We start from the raw sequence: 18,579 nt of genomic DNA on the forward strand, positions 1-18,579 counted from the left end.
TCTCTCTCCTTCTCTGCTCATATCCAGCAGATTGCCAAGACCTGTCGTTTCTTTCTTTACAACATCCGTAAAATCCGCCCCTTTCTTTCCGAGCACTCTACCAAAACCCTCATCCACACCCTTGTCACCTCTCGTTTAGACCACTGCAATCTGCTTCTTGCTGGCCTCCCACTTAGTCACCTCTCCCCTCTCCAGTCAGTTCAAAACTCTGCTGCCCGTCTCGTCTTCCGCCAGGGTCGCTTTACTCATACTACCCCTCTCCTCAAGACCCTTCACTGGCTCCCTATCCGTTTTCGCATCCTGTTCAAACTTCTTCTACTAACCTATAAATGTACTCACTCTGCTGCTCCCCAGTATCTCTCCACACTCGTCCTTCCCTACACCCCTTCCCGTGCACTCCGCTCCATGGATAAATCCTTCTTATCTGTTCCCTTCTCCACTACTGCCAACTCCAGACTTCGCGCCTTCTGTCTCGCTGCACCCTACGCCTGGAATAAACTTCCTGAGCCCCTACGTCTTGCCCCATCCTTGGCCACCTTTAAATCTAGACTGAAAGCCCACCTTTTTAACATTGCTTTTGACTCATAACCACTTGTAACCACTCGCCTCCACCTACCCTCCTCTCTTCCTTCCCGTTCACATTAATTGATTTGATTTGCTTACTTTATTTATTTTTTGTCTATTAGATTGTAAGCTCTTTGAGCAGGGACTGTCTTTCTTCTATGTTTGTGCAGCGCTGCGTATGCCTTGTAGCGCTATAGAAATGCTAAATAGTAGTAGAAGTGACTCTGCTTACATGTGGAAGTTGTGAAATGCGGACTTTGTGCCATTCATTTATCCACATGTAGTTTCTAAAATGGTAGCTTCTGCTGTACGTGCTGGCAAAAAAATAGTTTAGAAATAACTCTGTTTGGCAGGGCCCTTTCTAAAATACCATAGGAACTGACCACATCTCACTCTGCAAATCTTAATTCTAATCTCTACATTCTATGTAAAATGGGCTTTTATGTCTCCTAGATATTTGGCTGAGAATCAATGCAGTAAATTTTGCCGTCATAGAATCAGTTTCCTCTTCTTCATGTGGTCTCCCTATCATGCAGCGGGAATAAAACATAACTTTTTTGTATTTAATAGGAACATTTACTGGCACAGTCAACCAACTTATTAATGTCTTTGTTTAAGAGCATTTTGAATGCCAATGCTGCAGCTTGGGGTTTTTTTTTTCCCCTGTGGGCAACTTGCCATGAAGCAAGCACAACAATGAAAGTTAAGCACATTAGGAACAAGATTAGTTAACATTCTTCCCAGCTGCACAGGATATATCTTCATACTGGTTACATGGTAGTCTATGATACATTACATCGGCGGTTCCCAAACCTGGTCCTGGGGCACCACAGCCAGTCAGGCTTTTCAGGATATCCACAGTGAATATTAATGAGAGAGGTTTGCATGTAGTGGAGGCAGTGGGTGCCTCCAGGACCAGGATTGGGAGCCACTGCATTACATAATCATTTTTATTATATGCAAATTTGTTAACAATGGTTTTAGGGACTTCCTTAATTTGTTTTCTCTTGTTAGTTTCATAGTAAATGTTTTCTTTTGTTAATAAAGTAGAACATTTGTGTAAAGACTCTTAGTGAAGGAAATAAAAAATATTTTTTGTGTGTAAAAAGTATGTAAGAAAGTGCACCAGTCAGCATGCTCTTCCTGGAATACATGCATTAAGATGTGCCCTACTGGGTCAGACCAAAGGTCCATCAAATCCAGCTGACAGTGGTCAGTCCAAACTAGGAACTCAAAGAGCATAGGTGTAGTTTGTCTGGGGTGGGAGTGGGGGTGGGAAACCAGGATAGGGAACTCAGATTAGTAGTGATGGTGGGGAAACTTCTCCACCCCTTCGTCTCAGATTGGCAACTATTAATTTGCTTTCTCTCCCCCTCCCTGGCACATTCACACACACACTGTCACTCATGCCTCACCCTCTTATCCCAGGCATGCTGCCAACAGCCTCAGCCTTCCCCACCTGTTCGGTTGTAGCTGCAGCAGGGTGATACAGTAACATATTTTCAAACCTTTATTTTCTTAATATATTCCTCTCATCTTCCTTTACCTTCTTTTTTGTTCTTTTATATAGATTTATTTTTATTTCTTTAGATTTTCCTTATTGATTCATTTTATCTATTTTCCACATTTCCTCTTCCCTCTGATTTCTAATTTTTATTCTTACTCCTTTTGTTCTCTCAGCATTTCCTCTAGATTTTTCCATTCTGTTATCTTTTATGTCTTTTAGTTTCCCTTTTTCTTGTACTTTTCTTTATTCTACCTATACTCTTCCATTCTCCTTTCCCTCTCCTTTCTTGCACACCTCTTGTTCCTTGCCTCCTCACTCATCTTCAGCTCTCCATAATTAGCTCATCGCTTACCTCTTTCTTGCATCTCCTCTACCACTCCCTTCTTGCTTCTCTGTTCCACACCACCCCTCCTCCTCCTCTCTCCACTTTTGCTCCTTCCCACTTATCTATCCTGCTCACTCTTTTCTCAGCAAATCTTCCTCTCCTCATATCTCCCCCTCACTTCCTCTCATCTTGACTTTACCCATCTCTTTTCCTTCCTTTATCTTCCAATCCTCAAACCCTCCCTTCTTATTGTTCTGCTTTCGCCCTTCTCCCATCTGTCATTTCTCTTCCCTTTCTTCCTCTCCCTCACACTTTCTCTTTCCTCCTGGTACACTTTCTCTCCCACTCCATTCTTCCCAGAACTCACTCACTCTCACCTACCCTGACAAAATCTCTCCCTACCACCCAGGTCCTGTGTCTCTTGCTACTCCCTCAATAGGTCCAACATTTCTCCCTCTCCCTTTTTTTCCTCCCCCCCCCCCCCCCAGGTCCAGCCTTCCTCCCTCTCACACGAGGTCCAGTGCCTTGCTTACCCCCTCAACAGGTCTAACATTTCCCCCTCTCCCTTTTCTGCCTCCCTCACCCCAGGTCTAGCCATCCTCTCTCTCCCACCAGGTCCAGTGCTTTGCTTACCCCCTCAACAGGTCTAACATTTCTCCCTCTCCCTTTTCTTCCTCCCCTCCACCGCAGGTCCAGACTTCCTCCCTCTCCCACCAGGTCCAGTGCCTTGCTTACCCCCTCAACAGGTCTAACATTTCTCCCTCTCCATTTTCTTCCTATTCCCCCAGGCCCAGCCTTTCTCCCTCTCCCTCTTCTTCCTCCCTCCCACCGGGTCCAGTGTGTCTCCCTTCCTGCTGGGGTAATGGCAGCGAAATTAAAAACAGTAAAAACAAAAAGCACCCTAAACCTTTGCACTCCCATTCCCCCATATAGCTAAATCTTTTTTGAGATTGTGTTGCATAGACTTTACACAGTGCAGTGCACCATGGATTGATACAGAGACATCATAATATTCTCTTTTTGATTCTTCACTCCTTTCTGAATTAATTCCTAACACTATTTACTTTTTTGAACACTGCCTCACAATGAACTGAGGATTTCAATGTTTTGTCTACAATGTCTTCTTTTCCCCGTTTACATCTGCCCATGTTACCATCCACTTCTTATGCTCCTAAATTTAAGGGTTTAGTGAAATTTTGAGTTTATGCACTCATCCAATTTATGAGCTCAGCTCTCAAAGTTAGGTGCATAAATCCTTTGAATATTGGGCCCAAGGAAAATATCTTTAGCATACCAATTTACAATTTATAAGGGCTCCTTCAGAAACTGAAACGGCAAACTGTGCAGGATGCCACCACCCATATTGGTGGTCAGTTCTGCTTTTCCAATATCATCACGAGATGCTTTTGGGGAAGATTTCAGCAAGGTGAGTAGTTTGAAGGTCTGTGGTTACCTATGTACCCTTGGACTATTTTTTTTAAACAAAAATTTCTTAAAACATTTTCTTTCTGTAATTTTACAATACAAGTAGAAACTTGATAAAGGACACTAATTTAAGGTGTGGAAAAAGAAAAGGTGAACAAGAAGCGTATGCTCTATAATCCAGCCGTCTCCTGGCTTTCTCTTTAATAGTTGGTCAAACATGTCATTGTTTCAGTGAAGTAATCAACACTGCATATTTCCCACCAAGCTATTTGTACCCCTTTCAGTAAACAATACACATTAGGGTTCAAGTCCTGAGCATAACTTTCTGTGCCATGTTTGTAAGCAAAATACCTTAGAGATGGGCTTGTAGAAAATTACTTTCCCAGTACATGGGTCATTTTATAAAGCTTTGTCTGGATGTTAAAGGGCGTCTATTAAATTACATGATCATATATGGAAGAAGTTTGCCCTTTATGTGATCTCCTCCGGATTCTATATATGGTGTCTAGAATTGTGTGCTGAAATTTGGGTGCGCGCCCAAGATGTGCTTGTAACTTAATTGAGTAGCAAGCCCATAACTATTGATGTTAATTGGCATGCATTAAAATGTGTGTGAAAAAAATCAGAAAAAGAAAGCCACACGGAGTGTGGAGGTGCACTTAATCCCCACAAAAAAAATATGGAAAAAAAGGGGGAGAGTGGGGGAAGATAGGCTCTTTCCAATCAATAGGGGAGACGTATATTGTAATAAAATGTAATATTTATTATAACAGGTTAACTCAACATAGCCGTGTTTCAGCAACGTAGCGCCTTCTTCAGGAGTCTATAAAACCAAATATAAAACATAAATAACTAAAAGCTATAAATAACAACAATCAAAGAAGAATATTATAGATATATTAACATAAAAGGCATCTATAAAAGCATAGATTAAAATTCGAGAAAAAAACATCAATAAAGTTATAAATAAAAAATGCATGAAGTGTTGTCACAAAAGCAAATACAAATAAGTAGAAATAAGAACAGGGATTAAAAACCAAAATAGTATGGTATGGTGTTGCAATTGAAAATTTAAAATCTTAAGATTCGCAGAGTGATAAGAAGGATGACACCACATATACATTTCTTTATTGTTCCATACCGTTAGAAGCATATCCATACTGATTACCGTGTGAAATGTTTGTACCATTTTTCTACTACCTTTTACAAATGTGTTAATCATGGTACTGTGTCCACCTTTTTTTATAAAAAAATTTCTTTGTTTAGAGTTTATATATGATATTGATGTGTCATCCATTGTTGTTATTCATAGCTTATATTTATTTATGTTTTATATTTGGTTTTATAGACTCCTGAAGAAGGCGCTACGGTGCCGAAACACGGCTGTGTTGAGTCAACCTGTTATAATAAATATTACATTTTATTCCAATATACGTCTCCCCTATTGATTGGAAAGAGCCACTCTTCCCCTTTTTTAAAATGTGTGTGTGCATCAGGCTATATTCTATTCAATAAGGCAGGGCACCTGACTCCCATAGCACATAACTTCAGGCACAGGCAGCTCCTTGTGACTCTGGGCAAGTCACTTAACCCTCCATTGCCCCATGTAAGCCGCATTGAGCCTGCCATGAGTGGAAAAGCGCGGGGTACAAATGTAACAAAAAAAATAGGGGATGTCTCAGGGACGTTCCAAGAAGATGCACTTGGAATTATAGAATACGGTCTCTGTACGTCTAAGTTGAGCACCAGCATTTACACTAGGTTTCAGCAGTCATGAATGGGGGTGCCTAAAGTTAGGAATGGGAATTGGCAAGCATGATTCTATAAAGGGCAGTAGCGGCCCTACCATTAGGCCACCTGAGGCGGGGGCCTCAGGCGGCACTCTACAGGGAGCGGCACTCTCCCTTTCCTTCCTCAACTTTCTTCCTCACGTTTACCTTATTTCTTTCTTTTCCGAAAGGGGCAGTAGCAGCGGCAGTGATTTCCATAGGCTGCCCTGCTGCCGCAACTGATCTCTTCTCCTTGCTGTGGCCTGCCTCTTGACGTAACTTCCTGCTTCCTCAGAGGCAAGGAGTCTTACCGCCGCTTTGTAAAAGGAGCCCATAGTCTGTCAATCATCACATTCCTCACCAGATCACTATATAACTGTTTTTCTATTTTCAAACTCTCTAGTTTCATTCCATTTATGAAAGTACAACAAAACTTTCATAATGCAAATGTGCACTTATCTGAATGATGTTCTATGGGCTGGGAGTGGAGAAGGTAAAGAAGTAATACATTTAAACATCTTAAATCAAAGAAATAGGAAAATAAAAGCATTGTTCACGATCAATTCTTGACAAAATAATGAACAGGAACAATGGAGAAACAACAATAGTAGTAGTAATATCTCTTATCTATTAATAAGGAGCATTCATTTTTGATGATTATTGGATTATAATATAATATCTAATCTTTTTCTTTTTCTTTATGGCTGATCAGCTATTTGGATATAGCTCATATTATAATAACTATTTGTGGTCGTGTCATGATAGGGTTACTTTTCTAATTTGTTACATAACGCTTAAATACTGCTACTTATGGAGTGGAGTAGCCTAGAGGCTGACAACAAAGGGAGATCACAGGGATTGAAGGGAGTGCAGCATAAAATTCAGAGGCAGCAGCTGGTAGATTGCTGTGAATCTCTGAGGGGGAGAGAATCATTTTTCTCCTCAAGTCTTGCCGAGTACCTTCACTTAGTGTCCTTGTTGTATAACATCTTTATTGAATCTCAGCAGGGCGATACTACAGTTGACGTACGATTGGTGTGACAGTGTGATTGGCAGTTGGCTACAGGATTTCACAGACACAAGCAGGTTGCAGTGCAAAGTCAAAGGAAAGATTTGTTGGTAGAAAATAATTTAAGGAATACAGTCTGTTCCTCTGTCGCAGACTCTTTCCAACCCTAGTAAACAACCCCAGTAACATGCACTTGCTTCTCTCTTAGCAGATCTCTCTTCTTCAGTGCAACTCCAGTTACTCAAACATAAGTCCAGGCCTGGCTCTAACTAGGACACTCAGAACCTGGGTCTTCACAGAAAGAAAAGCACTCCTTTACCTTTGCGGTCTTCCATTCCTTCTCTTGCAAACCTTTGAGCTAGGGCCACTCCTTGCTTCCATGGGACTCCCCTACAGGTACTGTAGCCCAGCCAACACTTCAGGGAGAATTCGTACACTTGGAGCCTCCCTCCAGGAGATCTCTGCACTCGGGATCTCTTGCCTCGGGGCCTTTCTGAAGTGTTCTGCCTCAGGGAATTTAACCGCCTCCTTACCTGAGCCCTGCCCCTCTGATTTTGCCTCTGACATGGTGGGTTTAGTGCCACCTGCTGGAAGGTGGCTAAACTAGTTGAACGTCCTAGTTAATGCTTATTAGGTGTATCATTATTATTATTTATTATTTGTTACATTTGTATCCCACATTTTCCCACATATTTGCAGGCTCAATGTGGCTTACATAATACCGTGAAGGCATTCGCCAAAACCGGTAAGGGATAGGTACAAAATGTTGTATTGGGATACGGAAGATAAGATTCAATCAAGTTGAGTTGAGGTAAAAGAGTTCATTAATGTCCAATACGATCTTTAATAGTGAGGTGTTGCAGGGTTGAGTCATTTAAGTTGGGTCATTCGGATTGATCTCTGGTATTTGAATTCCAGCGCTGTTCAATTGTATATTTTTGATCCTGTTTCATGGTAGTCCTATTATAAGGTTTCAATTTACTGTCTTCAAGTTTACCTAATTTATTGTATTTATATTTATTCTTGGTTATTTTACTATTGTTAGGCTGTTAACAAAATTGTAAGTTTTATGTTAAACTGTACCTTCTGTACTCCACCTTGGGTGAATCTCTTCATAAAGGCGGTTAATAAATCCCAACAAATAAATAAATAATAATAAATAAACTGGAACCTCAGTGAGGGAGTGTTCCTAGGAACACCTGCCGCTATACCATTCAGTCCCTCTCAGTTGGAAAGAAAGGAAGGGTACATACTGGCCGCACGTCACCCAGGATAGAAAGGTGCCCACCGGTAGCTTACACACTAGGGCTAATGCTGGTGATAGATAGTGCAGATACTGCAGATGAAGATAACATTACTGCTCCAGATAAAAGCCATGGTGGACTTGTTCGTGGACCCAGTGCAGCTGGAGATCAGGCCACAGAAGTTGATGAAAAAGTTAAGAGGATTAACTACAATTAGGTAGACTCCTGCAGATAAAGAGGAACTAATGCTTTATGCTACACACTCTATATTTAGACCAAGAGAGTTTGCAAAAAACTGAAGGACGGAGAAATATTTCCAGTGGAAAAGCCTTAAACAGCTACTGATGCAAATTTAAGGTCCCTAATTTTAAAGATCAAACAAAAGAAATATGTAAATGATAGCATCTTAACACAACTGAAGGCTTCTATTTCTATCTCCATTTCTTTTACTACAGGAGACCTTGACAGGAGCATTTTGGTTTCTATGAATATCATCTAGTAGGAATACAATCAGTGGTGTGCTGGAGCCGGCTTGCACCGGCTCACAAGAGCTGGTTGTTATTTTTTAAAAAACGTTTGCAAGCCGGTTGTTGTGTCAGGTCAGCTGGGGCAGGAGCGATCCTCCTCCTACACTCCTGTCTGTGCAATCTCCACTCTCCAAACTGAAAAAGTGACTACAATAAGTTTCAGCAGCAGTGAGATTGCCGCTGCCGTGGGAACTCACAGCAGCTATTTTCAGTGCGGAGAGTGGAGACTGCACGGGCAGAAGCGTAGGAGGATCGCTTCTGCCCCAGATGACCACTGGACCACCACAGATGTATGGAAGAAAGTTATTTTTCCTCATTCAAACAGGAGCATGGGTTGGGTCTAAGATCGGGTGCAGCCTGGCACGAAAGAAATGCTAGAGACTGTGGACAAAAGGATAGGATCTGTGGTCGTGTGCCTGTGAGCTTGTTGCTTTCATTTGCAGAAGTTTAGTCATATTTTGTGGAGCGATGAGTTAGTGGCTGGGCGGGGACCGTTTTTTTTATATACTTTATTTATAGTTTCAAAATAATACATTCATTTAACATAAATGTAGGCAATACAGGAAATCGCATTAGAAAATATACCCTCTTCCTTCAAATAAACAAGGAATAAGCAATTTTTTTAGTACTTAGTCCACTAACTATGATCAAGATACAAAGCAAATAATATAAGGTAATAAACGAGACTAATCTCTAAACAAACTAGATTGAGAGGGTAAGAAGCAGCCCCTTGCCAGCGGTTTCAGCTTGTCTCTGGGGCATTCAAAACTACCATGCCACCACTTTCTCTAGCTGTAATCAGTTGCCGCAGTTTATCTGGGTCAAAGAACACATAAAAAGTCTCATTTAAGGAGACAAGACATCTACATGAAAATTTAAGTTTAAAAGTACCTCCTAATGAGAGGATTCGGGGCCGAAGACCCAAAAACTCTCGTCTCCTTTTTTGAGTTGCTTTACTAATATCAGGAAAAATGTGTATCTTTGACCCATAAAATTGGGCTGAAATAGATCTGAAGTACAATCTCAAAATATTGTTATGATCAGTCTCAAAGGCGAAGGACACAAGAAGTGTCGTGCGTTCAGTGACAAGTTCAAGAGATGTTTCAAGTACTTGAGTCAAATTCAGTTCTGGTGTATCCACTGATGATTTTTTAGCACCGGTAATATAATATGCTTTTGTTATAGGTGGCAAAAGTTCTTTAGGAATTTTTAAAACATCAGAGAAATATTTTTTCAGCATTTCCACTGGAGATATCATAGGCACCTTTGGAAAATTTAAAATCCTTAGGTTATTACGCCTTAGTTGGTTATCTAAGTGTTCAATCTTCCTCTGTGCAGTGTCCCATTCTATACCAATATTACTGATAGCTAATTGTAATTTTTTTATCTCACACAACTTAAACTCACTTTTTTCTTCCTGTGCTTGAACCTTCGTCTCCAAGATCTGTTGGTGTTGTTTTAATTCTTGCACTTCAGATTTGAACAAGGAAGATAGCTGGAGTAGCGATGTATTCATAGTTTGAATTACCTCCCAGAGAGTCTCAACAGTCACGGCTGCCGGCTTCACCTTTACTCCGATTTGCTTTGGGGGAGACGCCAGGGAAAAAGAGGGGAGAGAATCATCATCTCTCTACCTCCGTTGTGCTGTCATATCCTCTGGCGTCAAAAATCCGACTGGGCCGCTATCCGCCTCAGAAAATCCCAATCGAGGCTCTCCAGCCGGCTCCGTAACTCCACCCGGTCTCGGAGGGGCAGTCTGGATAGGCGGACTCGAGCTATACTGAGGACCCAACCTGGGCAGGAGTCTGACTTCCACAAGTCTGAATCCCGTAAGCTTCCAAAGTCGGTTGACTCGGCATTAAGGTATTCGCGGGGTTAGATGCGGCTTTAACTCCTGTTTTTCCTTTTCTTTTCACCATGTTAAAGGTGAACAAGAAATCAAACGCTGGGTAAATCGGCTGGGTTCCAGGAGCCTTCAGACAATGCTCCCTCTCACGGACGCCATCTTGATCCCACTCGGGCGGGGACCGTTTTAAGCCAGTTTTAGCCAGGAGGCGATAGAGTTGCTTGTGTACCTGGAAGCAGCGGGACATTGTTAATTAGTTTTGCAGTCATTGGGGGAATATGATTGGACATAACTTGTCTTCCTTTACTTGTTTACTTCAAACTACCATTTTTTTTTTTAACTGTTAGGCCACTGGATTCTTAGTTGGTTTTGTATTGTTTTGTTAGCAGCTGCAGGGTTTGGGCTTACGGGGTGATAAATGTCACAGTTTTGTTTCTCATTCTTTCAGCTCTTACATTTGAGAGTAGGAGCTGGGTAGAAAGTGTTGGTTTATTTTGGAGATGCTAATTGGCTACTGGCAGTTTTTTTCTCTTTAACAGAAAGTTGCTTTAGAAATGTAAGAATGGTGAGAATAGGAATGTGTGTACTTGGGGGGGTTTTTTCCCCCTCTTGAAATCTTAATTTTTACTTGTGGTTTCATACTTCGAGGAATCCTGGCTTTTAACTTACTGTAAATAAATGTAATATTCCATAATTAACTTTAAGTCGCTAGTATGAATTCGGTTGCAATCACATGAAATATCAAAGTTTCTGATGCATTTTTCATAATATAAGATTCTGCTGATACCAACAAACCTAGATGTAGACAAAAGTCTTACAAATATTGCTCATGTTATGTGTCAATATTATATAGCCTGTTGGTAAAAGCTCTTTTATTAACCTGTCTAGTGCCATTCTGTTTTGTGATATGCATTGTAGTAGAGGTGCAGGTTGACTAACTGAAAATACTGGAAATCTTTTTCTTCATGTAGAAATCTAATTTTAAGAAGCAGAGTTCCAGCATCGATATGTTTGTCAAGCCTCTGCTCTTCTTGTTTTTTTTTGTACTGTGCACCTTATGCAAGAATTAACTTTTGTTATTTTAATATTTTTTTCCAGTGGAAATCCAAGTGTACATTAACAACTTGCTGATGTAGTGAGGGAAAACAATAATGGTGCAGTTTTAGCAATTGAATACGCTGAGCTTTTTTTCCTGCATCGGCAGTGGATTACAATTGTAGCAGAAGCCTTGCTTTCATTCTCTTTGAGCTTAATATTCGTATATTTATATATCACAAGATTCCTGAAGAAGGCGTCTGTAGCGCCGAAACACGGCTGTGTTGAGTCGAGTGTATATTTAAATAAAGAGATTGTTCCTAATCTACGTCGCCTACTAGTGTTGTTCAAGAGCCTACTCCTCCTACTCCCCCTTTCCTCACAGTCCAGCTTGTTCCAGTTTCCCCAGTAGTAGGTATATTGGTATATGGGGTGGAAAATAGTCTGATGGTAAATCATATGTCAGATTTAATGTCTATAAATTTATTGTGAGAAGAATTAGCAGATTAGGATGAATAGCAAACATAGGTTGGCTATAGAAATAAGAGTGTGGCAAAAATCAACCAAAGCATTCTGTGAAAATCAATTGGCCATTTGGAATTTACAGTAAAGAATTTTGTATCTCTCTATATAAAACACACCTCCAACATTCTGAAGCCTCCACAAGTCCCAATGTTCTAAATGCATGGTGGTGAAACCCAGAATTCGCCCATGAGTGTTGGCCCTGCCCCCCCCCCCCCCATCAAACGTCATGACGTCGAGGGCGGACCAATGACACTCAACTAATCGCATCGCGAACCCATTACTAAGTGACGGAACGTGACATAAGACACATCGCGGAACAATGAAAACCAGCAGCACACAGTTGCTACGCGACGTCAACAGCAACGCTAAAAGGACCATATAGATCTCTGCTCTCCATACAAACAACGGACATGGAGGGCATAGGAGGGAAGGAAGAAAACCAGCACATACACACACACTCTCACTCTTAACTGGCTATAATGAGCAACTGACCTGCCACTATCACAGGGACTGCTAGCACCTCTCTCTCTCTCTCTCTCTCTCTCACACACACACACATACAGACGGGACACAGAGGGACACACATATACACACTCTCTCACACAGACACAAACACGCCTCAAATGGTTCAGCTGTCCTACAGTGGTGGAAATAAGTATTTGATCCCTTGCTGATTTTGTAAGTTTGCCCACTGACAAAGACATGAGCAGCCCATAATTGAAGGGTAGGTTATTGGTAACAGTGAGAGATAGCACATCACAAATTAAATCCGGAAAATCACATTGTGGAAAGTATATGAATTTATTTGCATTCTGCAGAGGGAAATAAGTATTTGATCCCCCACCAACCAGTAAGAGATCTGGCCCCTACAGACCAGGTAGATGCTCCAAATCAACTCGTTACCTGCATGACAGACAGCTGTCGGCAATGGTCACCTGTATGAAAGACACCTGTCCACAGACTCAGTGAATCAGTCAGACTCTAACCTCTACAAAATGGCCAAGAGCAAGGAGCTGTCTAAGGATGTCAGGGACAAGATCATACACCTGCACAAGGCTGGAATGGGCTACAAAACCATCAGTAAGACGCTGGGCGAGAAGGAGACAACTGTTGGTGCCATAGTAAGAAAATGGAAGAAGTACAAAATGACTGTCAATCGACAAAGATCTGGGGCTCCACGCAAAATCTCACCTCGTGGGGTATCCTTGATCATGAGGAAGGTTAGAAATCAGCCTACAACTACAAGGGGGGAACTTGTCAATGATCTCAAGGCAGCTGGGACCACTGTCACCACGAAAACCATTGGTAACACATTACGACATAACGGATTGCAATCCTGCAGTGCCCGCAAGGTCCCCCTGCTCCGGAAGGCACATGTGACGGCCCGTCTGAAGTTTGCCAGTGAACACCTGGATGATGCCGAGAGTGATTGGGAGAAGGTGCTGTGGTCAGATGAGACAAAAATTGAGCTCTTTGGCATGAACTCAACTCGCCGTGTTTGGAGGAAGAGAAATGCTGCCTATGACCCAAAGAACACCGTCCCCACTGTCAAGCATGGAGGTGGAAATGTTATGTTTTGGGGGTGTTTCTCTGCTAAGGGCACAGGACTACTTCACCGCATCAATGGGAGAATGGATGGGGCCATGTACCGTACAATTCTGAGTGACAACCTCCTTCCCTCCGCCAGGGCCTTAAAAATGGGTCGTGGCTGGGTCTTCCAGCACGACAATGACCCAAAACATACAGCCAAGGCAACAAAGGAGTGGCTCAGGAAGAAGCACATTAGGGTCATGGAGTGGCCTAGCCAGTCACCAGACCTTAATCCCATTGAAAACTTATGGAGGGAGCTGAAGATGCGAGTTGCCAAGCGACAGCCCAGAACTCTTAATGATTTAGAGATGATCTGCAAAGAGGAGTGGACCAAAATTCCTCCTGACATGTGTGCAAACCTCATCATCAACTACAGAAGACGTCTGACCGCTGTGCTTGCCAACAAGGGTTTTGCCACCAAGTATTAGGTCTTGTTTGCCAGAGGGATTAAATACTTATTTCCCTCTGCAGAATGCAAATAAATTCATATACTTTCCACAATGTGAGTTTCCGGATTTAATTTGTGATGTGCTATCTCTCACTGTTACCAATAACCTACCCTTCAATTATGGGCTGCTCATGTCTTTGTCAGTGGGCAAACTTACAAAATCAGCAAGGGATCAAATACTTATTTCCACCACTGTATGTAAAATTTCACTGCTGTCTCTTCATTTTCACCCTACCTGTGCACACTCTCTTTCACACAGAGACACACACACACACTTTCTTTGTGTCACACACACACACACAGACACACATACATATACACACTCTCACTCTCTCTATAGCCTTGCTAGTGCCCGTTTCATTTGTTTACGAAACGGGCCTTTTTTACTAGTGTTTTAATATTATTTGTAAATTGGTTGCTGCCTGTGTATATCATTTGTACCAGTAGAATGTATAATATGGTAACCTACATATATATTTTTTGTTGGAGAGAGAGCCTGTTAAACTTTTACCAGCACGCCACTGGATACAATGACAGTTTCTATTCCATAACCATGTCTGAATCTAAATTTAATTTATTTATTTGGATTTTGCTCACACCTTTTTCAGTAGTTGCTCAAGGTGAGTTACATTCAGGTACATTGGATATATCTCTGTCCCTGGAGGGCTCACAATCTAATTTTGTACCTAAGGCAATGGAGGGTTAAGTGACTTGCCCAAGATCATAAGGAGCAGCAATGGGATTTGAACCCTCCATCTCTGGATATCAAGACTGGTGCTCTAACCACTAGGCTACTCCTCCACTCTAGTCAGTTTCTCTCTTCTAGCTTTGATAGTAAGTGAAAATATGCAGTATTTGGTTGTTTGAAGGGTTACCATATTTGCCTTGACAAAAAGAGAACACCCAGAGGGGCATAATCGAAAGGGGCGCCCAAGTTTTACTGAGGACGTCCTCGCAGGACGTCCCAGCGAAGGGGCAGGGAAACCCATATTATCGAAACAAGATAGGCGTCTATCTTTTGTTTTGATAATACGGTTGGGGACGGCCAAATCTTGACATTTAGGTCGTCCCTAGAGATGGTCGTCCTTAGACTTGGTCGTTTCTGATTTTCAGCGATAATAGAAACTAAGGACGCCCATCTCAGAAATGACCAAATGCAAGCCCTTTGGTCATGGGAGGAGCCAGCATTCATAGTGCTCTGGTCCCCCTGACATGCTAGGACACCAACCGGGCACCCTAGGGGGCGCTGCAGTGGACTTCATAAATTGAACCCAGGTACATAGCGCCCTTACCTTGTGTGCTGAGCCTCCCAACCCCCCCCAAAACCTACTCCCCACAACTGTACACCACTACCATAGCCCTTAAGGGTGGAGGGGGGCACCTAGATGTGGGTACAGAGGTTTCTGGTGGGTTTTGAAGGGCTCACATTTACCACCACAAGTGTAACAGGTAAGGGGGGATGAGCCTGGGTCCGCCTGCCTGAAGTGCACTGCACCCACTAAGACTGCTCCAGGGACCTGCATACTGCTGTCATGGAGCTGGGTATGATATTTGAGGCTGGCATAGAGGCTGGCAAAAAATATTTTTTAAATTATTTTTTGAGGGTGGGAGGGGGTTAGTGGCCACTGGGGGAGTAAGGGGAGGTCATCCCCGATTCCCTCTGGTGGTCATCTGGCCAGTTTGGGCACCTTTTTGTGGCTTGGTCGTAAGGAAAAAAGGACCAGGTAAAGTCGTCCAAGTGTTCATCAGGGATGCCCTTTTTTTCCATTATGGGTTAAGGACGCCTATGTGTTAGGCATGCCCAAGTTCCGCTTTCGCTACACCCCTGGGAACTTTGGTCGTCCCCGCGATGGAAAGCAGTTGGGGATGCCCAAAATTGGCTTTCCATTATACCGATTTGGGCGACCCTGTGAGAAGGACGTCCATCTTGGGCGTCCTTCTCTTTTGAAAATAAGCCTGCAATAGCCATGCCCCTCCTTGCTGGGCCCCCTCCCCTCCTCGCCACACCCCTGTGCACCCACTTTTTGGTTGGGGGGCTGGGCCAGTTTCTGTTTTGTTTTCAGTCTCAGCTAAAACCAAGCAGCCAATTTCGGTCACAGATTCATTTTCAGCAGAAAGCAAAGATCCTGGTTTTGATTGGGTGCTACATACTACCAATGATATTATCTATGCAACAATAACAATTTTAAAAAAATCCTGTAAATGACACAGGCAACGAAACAAAACAAACATTTTTAGCCTATGCACCTCTATTTATTACATAACACACAAGTGAGGAGCACACTCCAGATAGAGGAACACTTGGGAACCTTGCTACATCTCTTTATTTGGTAACCTCTATTTCTATAGTAGAAAAGAATGACCTAGAGTGTGTCCAGTGTGGAGGTTTACCTGTGGAAGGAGATAGAAAGTGTCCTGTTATCCTGGCACTGGTTAGAAATCAGGTTGAGTTATGTTAACAAGGTTCAGTAGAGAACATGGCTGGAAAATTACTGAACACTCTAACACTGTTTATTTTCAAAGGGCAAATAATTTCAGTTTTTGCTGACGTTTATTTTTCACTAAACATTTTCTCCTAGCAAATAATTAAAGATGCTCTGGATGAACATAAAGTTGAATCAGAAAACAAAGATTAAGCAACTTACTGGCACACTTTGTCCAGACAAAAAAACCAAGTATACTAATCTTCTTCCATATACTGGATATTCCTAGCAAGTCTATGTAGCTTATTCCAAGTAACATATTCTTAAGCCTTTTCTGGTGCATTGGTATTCTTCTTAGCAAACAACCTAACATTTTTTTCTTCTGCTTTTTCAGGGATCAGCAGATTCATACACAAGCAGACCTTCAGATTCTGATGTATCTCTGGAAGAGGATAGGGAAGCAATCCGTCAGGAAAGGGAACAGCAAGCAGCCGTACAACTTGAGAGAGCCAAGGTGAGGGGTATTTCTTCTCATTCATAGCATGGAACCGATAACATAGGTGGCAGTTTTATAAATTGGCGCCAAGATTTAGGCACCCCAATGCCATGTGCTAAGTGCCAATTCTATAATGGCTTCTTGATGCCAAGATTCCACTATAGAATACTAGAGTAAGTTGGCATTGGCACACCTATGGCCCTGTTTACTAAGCCGTGCTATAGGCACGCTCATGTTTTTAGTGCATGCTAAAATTTAGCTTGCACTAAACACTAGAGACACCCATAAGTGTCTCTGGTGTTTAGCGTGCACTAAAAATGCTAGCGTACCTTAGTAAACAGGGCCCCTAAAGTCATTGTTAGTTGTAACTATTGGTGCTTAATTGTGTCCTGAAGAGCACGTAACATATAGTACTCTTTAAGTTACATGCATATTCCAGAGATGCACCCATGACCCGCCCCCTACTCTGCATATGTTTACACCCCCCTCGCACTTACATGTTTAATTAATGTTGGCATGTATGTTACAGGATAGTACCTATCACTTTTGCATGTAATTGCCAATTAGTGGCACCAATCACAGGTGTAAATGCTATTATTCTGTAACTTATGTGTAGAGTTGGCGCCTGTCTTTGGGTGCCAGTTTATTGATTTGCCCTTATAGAATACAGACCATACAGTCTATACTGTACATGTTGGAGGTGATTTTATAAAGTTTTATCCACACAGAAGACTAAGAGGCATATTTTCAAAGCACTTTGGGAGGCTAAGTTCCATATGTTTCTATGGAACTTTGGGAGGCTAAGTGCTTTGAAAATAAGCCTCATAGTAACATAGTAAATGATGGCAGATAAAGACTTGTACGGTCCATCCAGTCTGCCCAACAAGATAAACTCATTTTACATGGTATGTAATACTTTATATGTATACCCGAGTTTCATTTGTCCTTGCCTTTCTCAGGGCACAGACTGTAGAAGTCTGCCCAACACTCTTGTACTAAATGTTCTGAAGCTAATGTCGAAGCCCCTTAAAATTTACACTCAATCCCATCAATATCTGTTCAGTTATGATCAGGGCATAGACTGTAAAAGTCTGCCCAGCACCGGTTTCGCTTCCCAATTACCAGCGTCGCCACCCAATCTCCGCTAAGATTCCGTGGATCCATTCCTTCTAAACAGGATTCCTTTGTGTTTATCCCACGCATGTTTGAATTCCATTACCGTTTTCATCTCCACCACCTCCCACAGGAGGGCATTACACGTATCCACCACCCTGTCCGTGAAAAAATACTTCCTGACATTACTCCTGAGTCTGCCCCCCTTCAACCTCAATTCATGTCCTCTAGTTCTAGAAAATGACTCTAATAAAAATGCACAAGGGTATATATGCAAGATTGTGCCTATAGGATCTATGCATAATTATTGTGAGGGGTGTAGGTTGTGAGGGTGGAGTTGCGATGTATGCTTGTGTTTTATAAAATATACATGTACATAGACATACTTATCCCTTCAGATCAGGTGTAGATTTGTATGTGTGTTTCTGAGGATCACTGTAGAAGCCTATTTTATAAAAGCACAATGATAATATAGGTTCTTGTATACCATTTCCAACCATTTTGGTTGAATGCGGTTTACAAAAGATAAAAACTAGTACAACTAGTATAACAATAATACATAGAAGCAGTACTTGAGAACAAAAAAGTTTTTACCTTGTCCTTAAAACTCATGTAGATCGTTTCCAGCCTTAACTCTAATAAAAAGGAGTTCCAGACCCAGACTGCCTGACATGGGTAACTGATGGAAACCTAATACCCAAACAATTTTTTAACATAAGATGGAAACAAGAGT

The 18,579-nt window shown here is 42.0% G+C and overlaps 1 protein-coding gene across 1 annotated transcript in view; it reads left to right on the forward strand.

Moving 5' to 3' along the window:
• Positions 1-18,579, forward strand: part of CACNB4 (calcium voltage-gated channel auxiliary subunit beta 4) — a 202,420-nt gene that overhangs the window by 84,102 nt on the left and 99,739 nt on the right. Inside the window, exon 2 of the mRNA XM_030209207.1 lies at positions 16,632-16,751. Coding sequence (XP_030065067.1) covers positions 16,632-16,751 — 120 coding nt within the window. The remainder of the gene's footprint in view (positions 1-16,631; positions 16,752-18,579) is intronic.

The sequence above is a fragment of the Microcaecilia unicolor genome, chromosome 7, assembly GCF_901765095.1.
Source record: "Microcaecilia unicolor chromosome 7, aMicUni1.1, whole genome shotgun sequence".
Taxonomy (NCBI): Eukaryota; Metazoa; Chordata; class Amphibia; order Gymnophiona; family Siphonopidae; genus Microcaecilia; species Microcaecilia unicolor.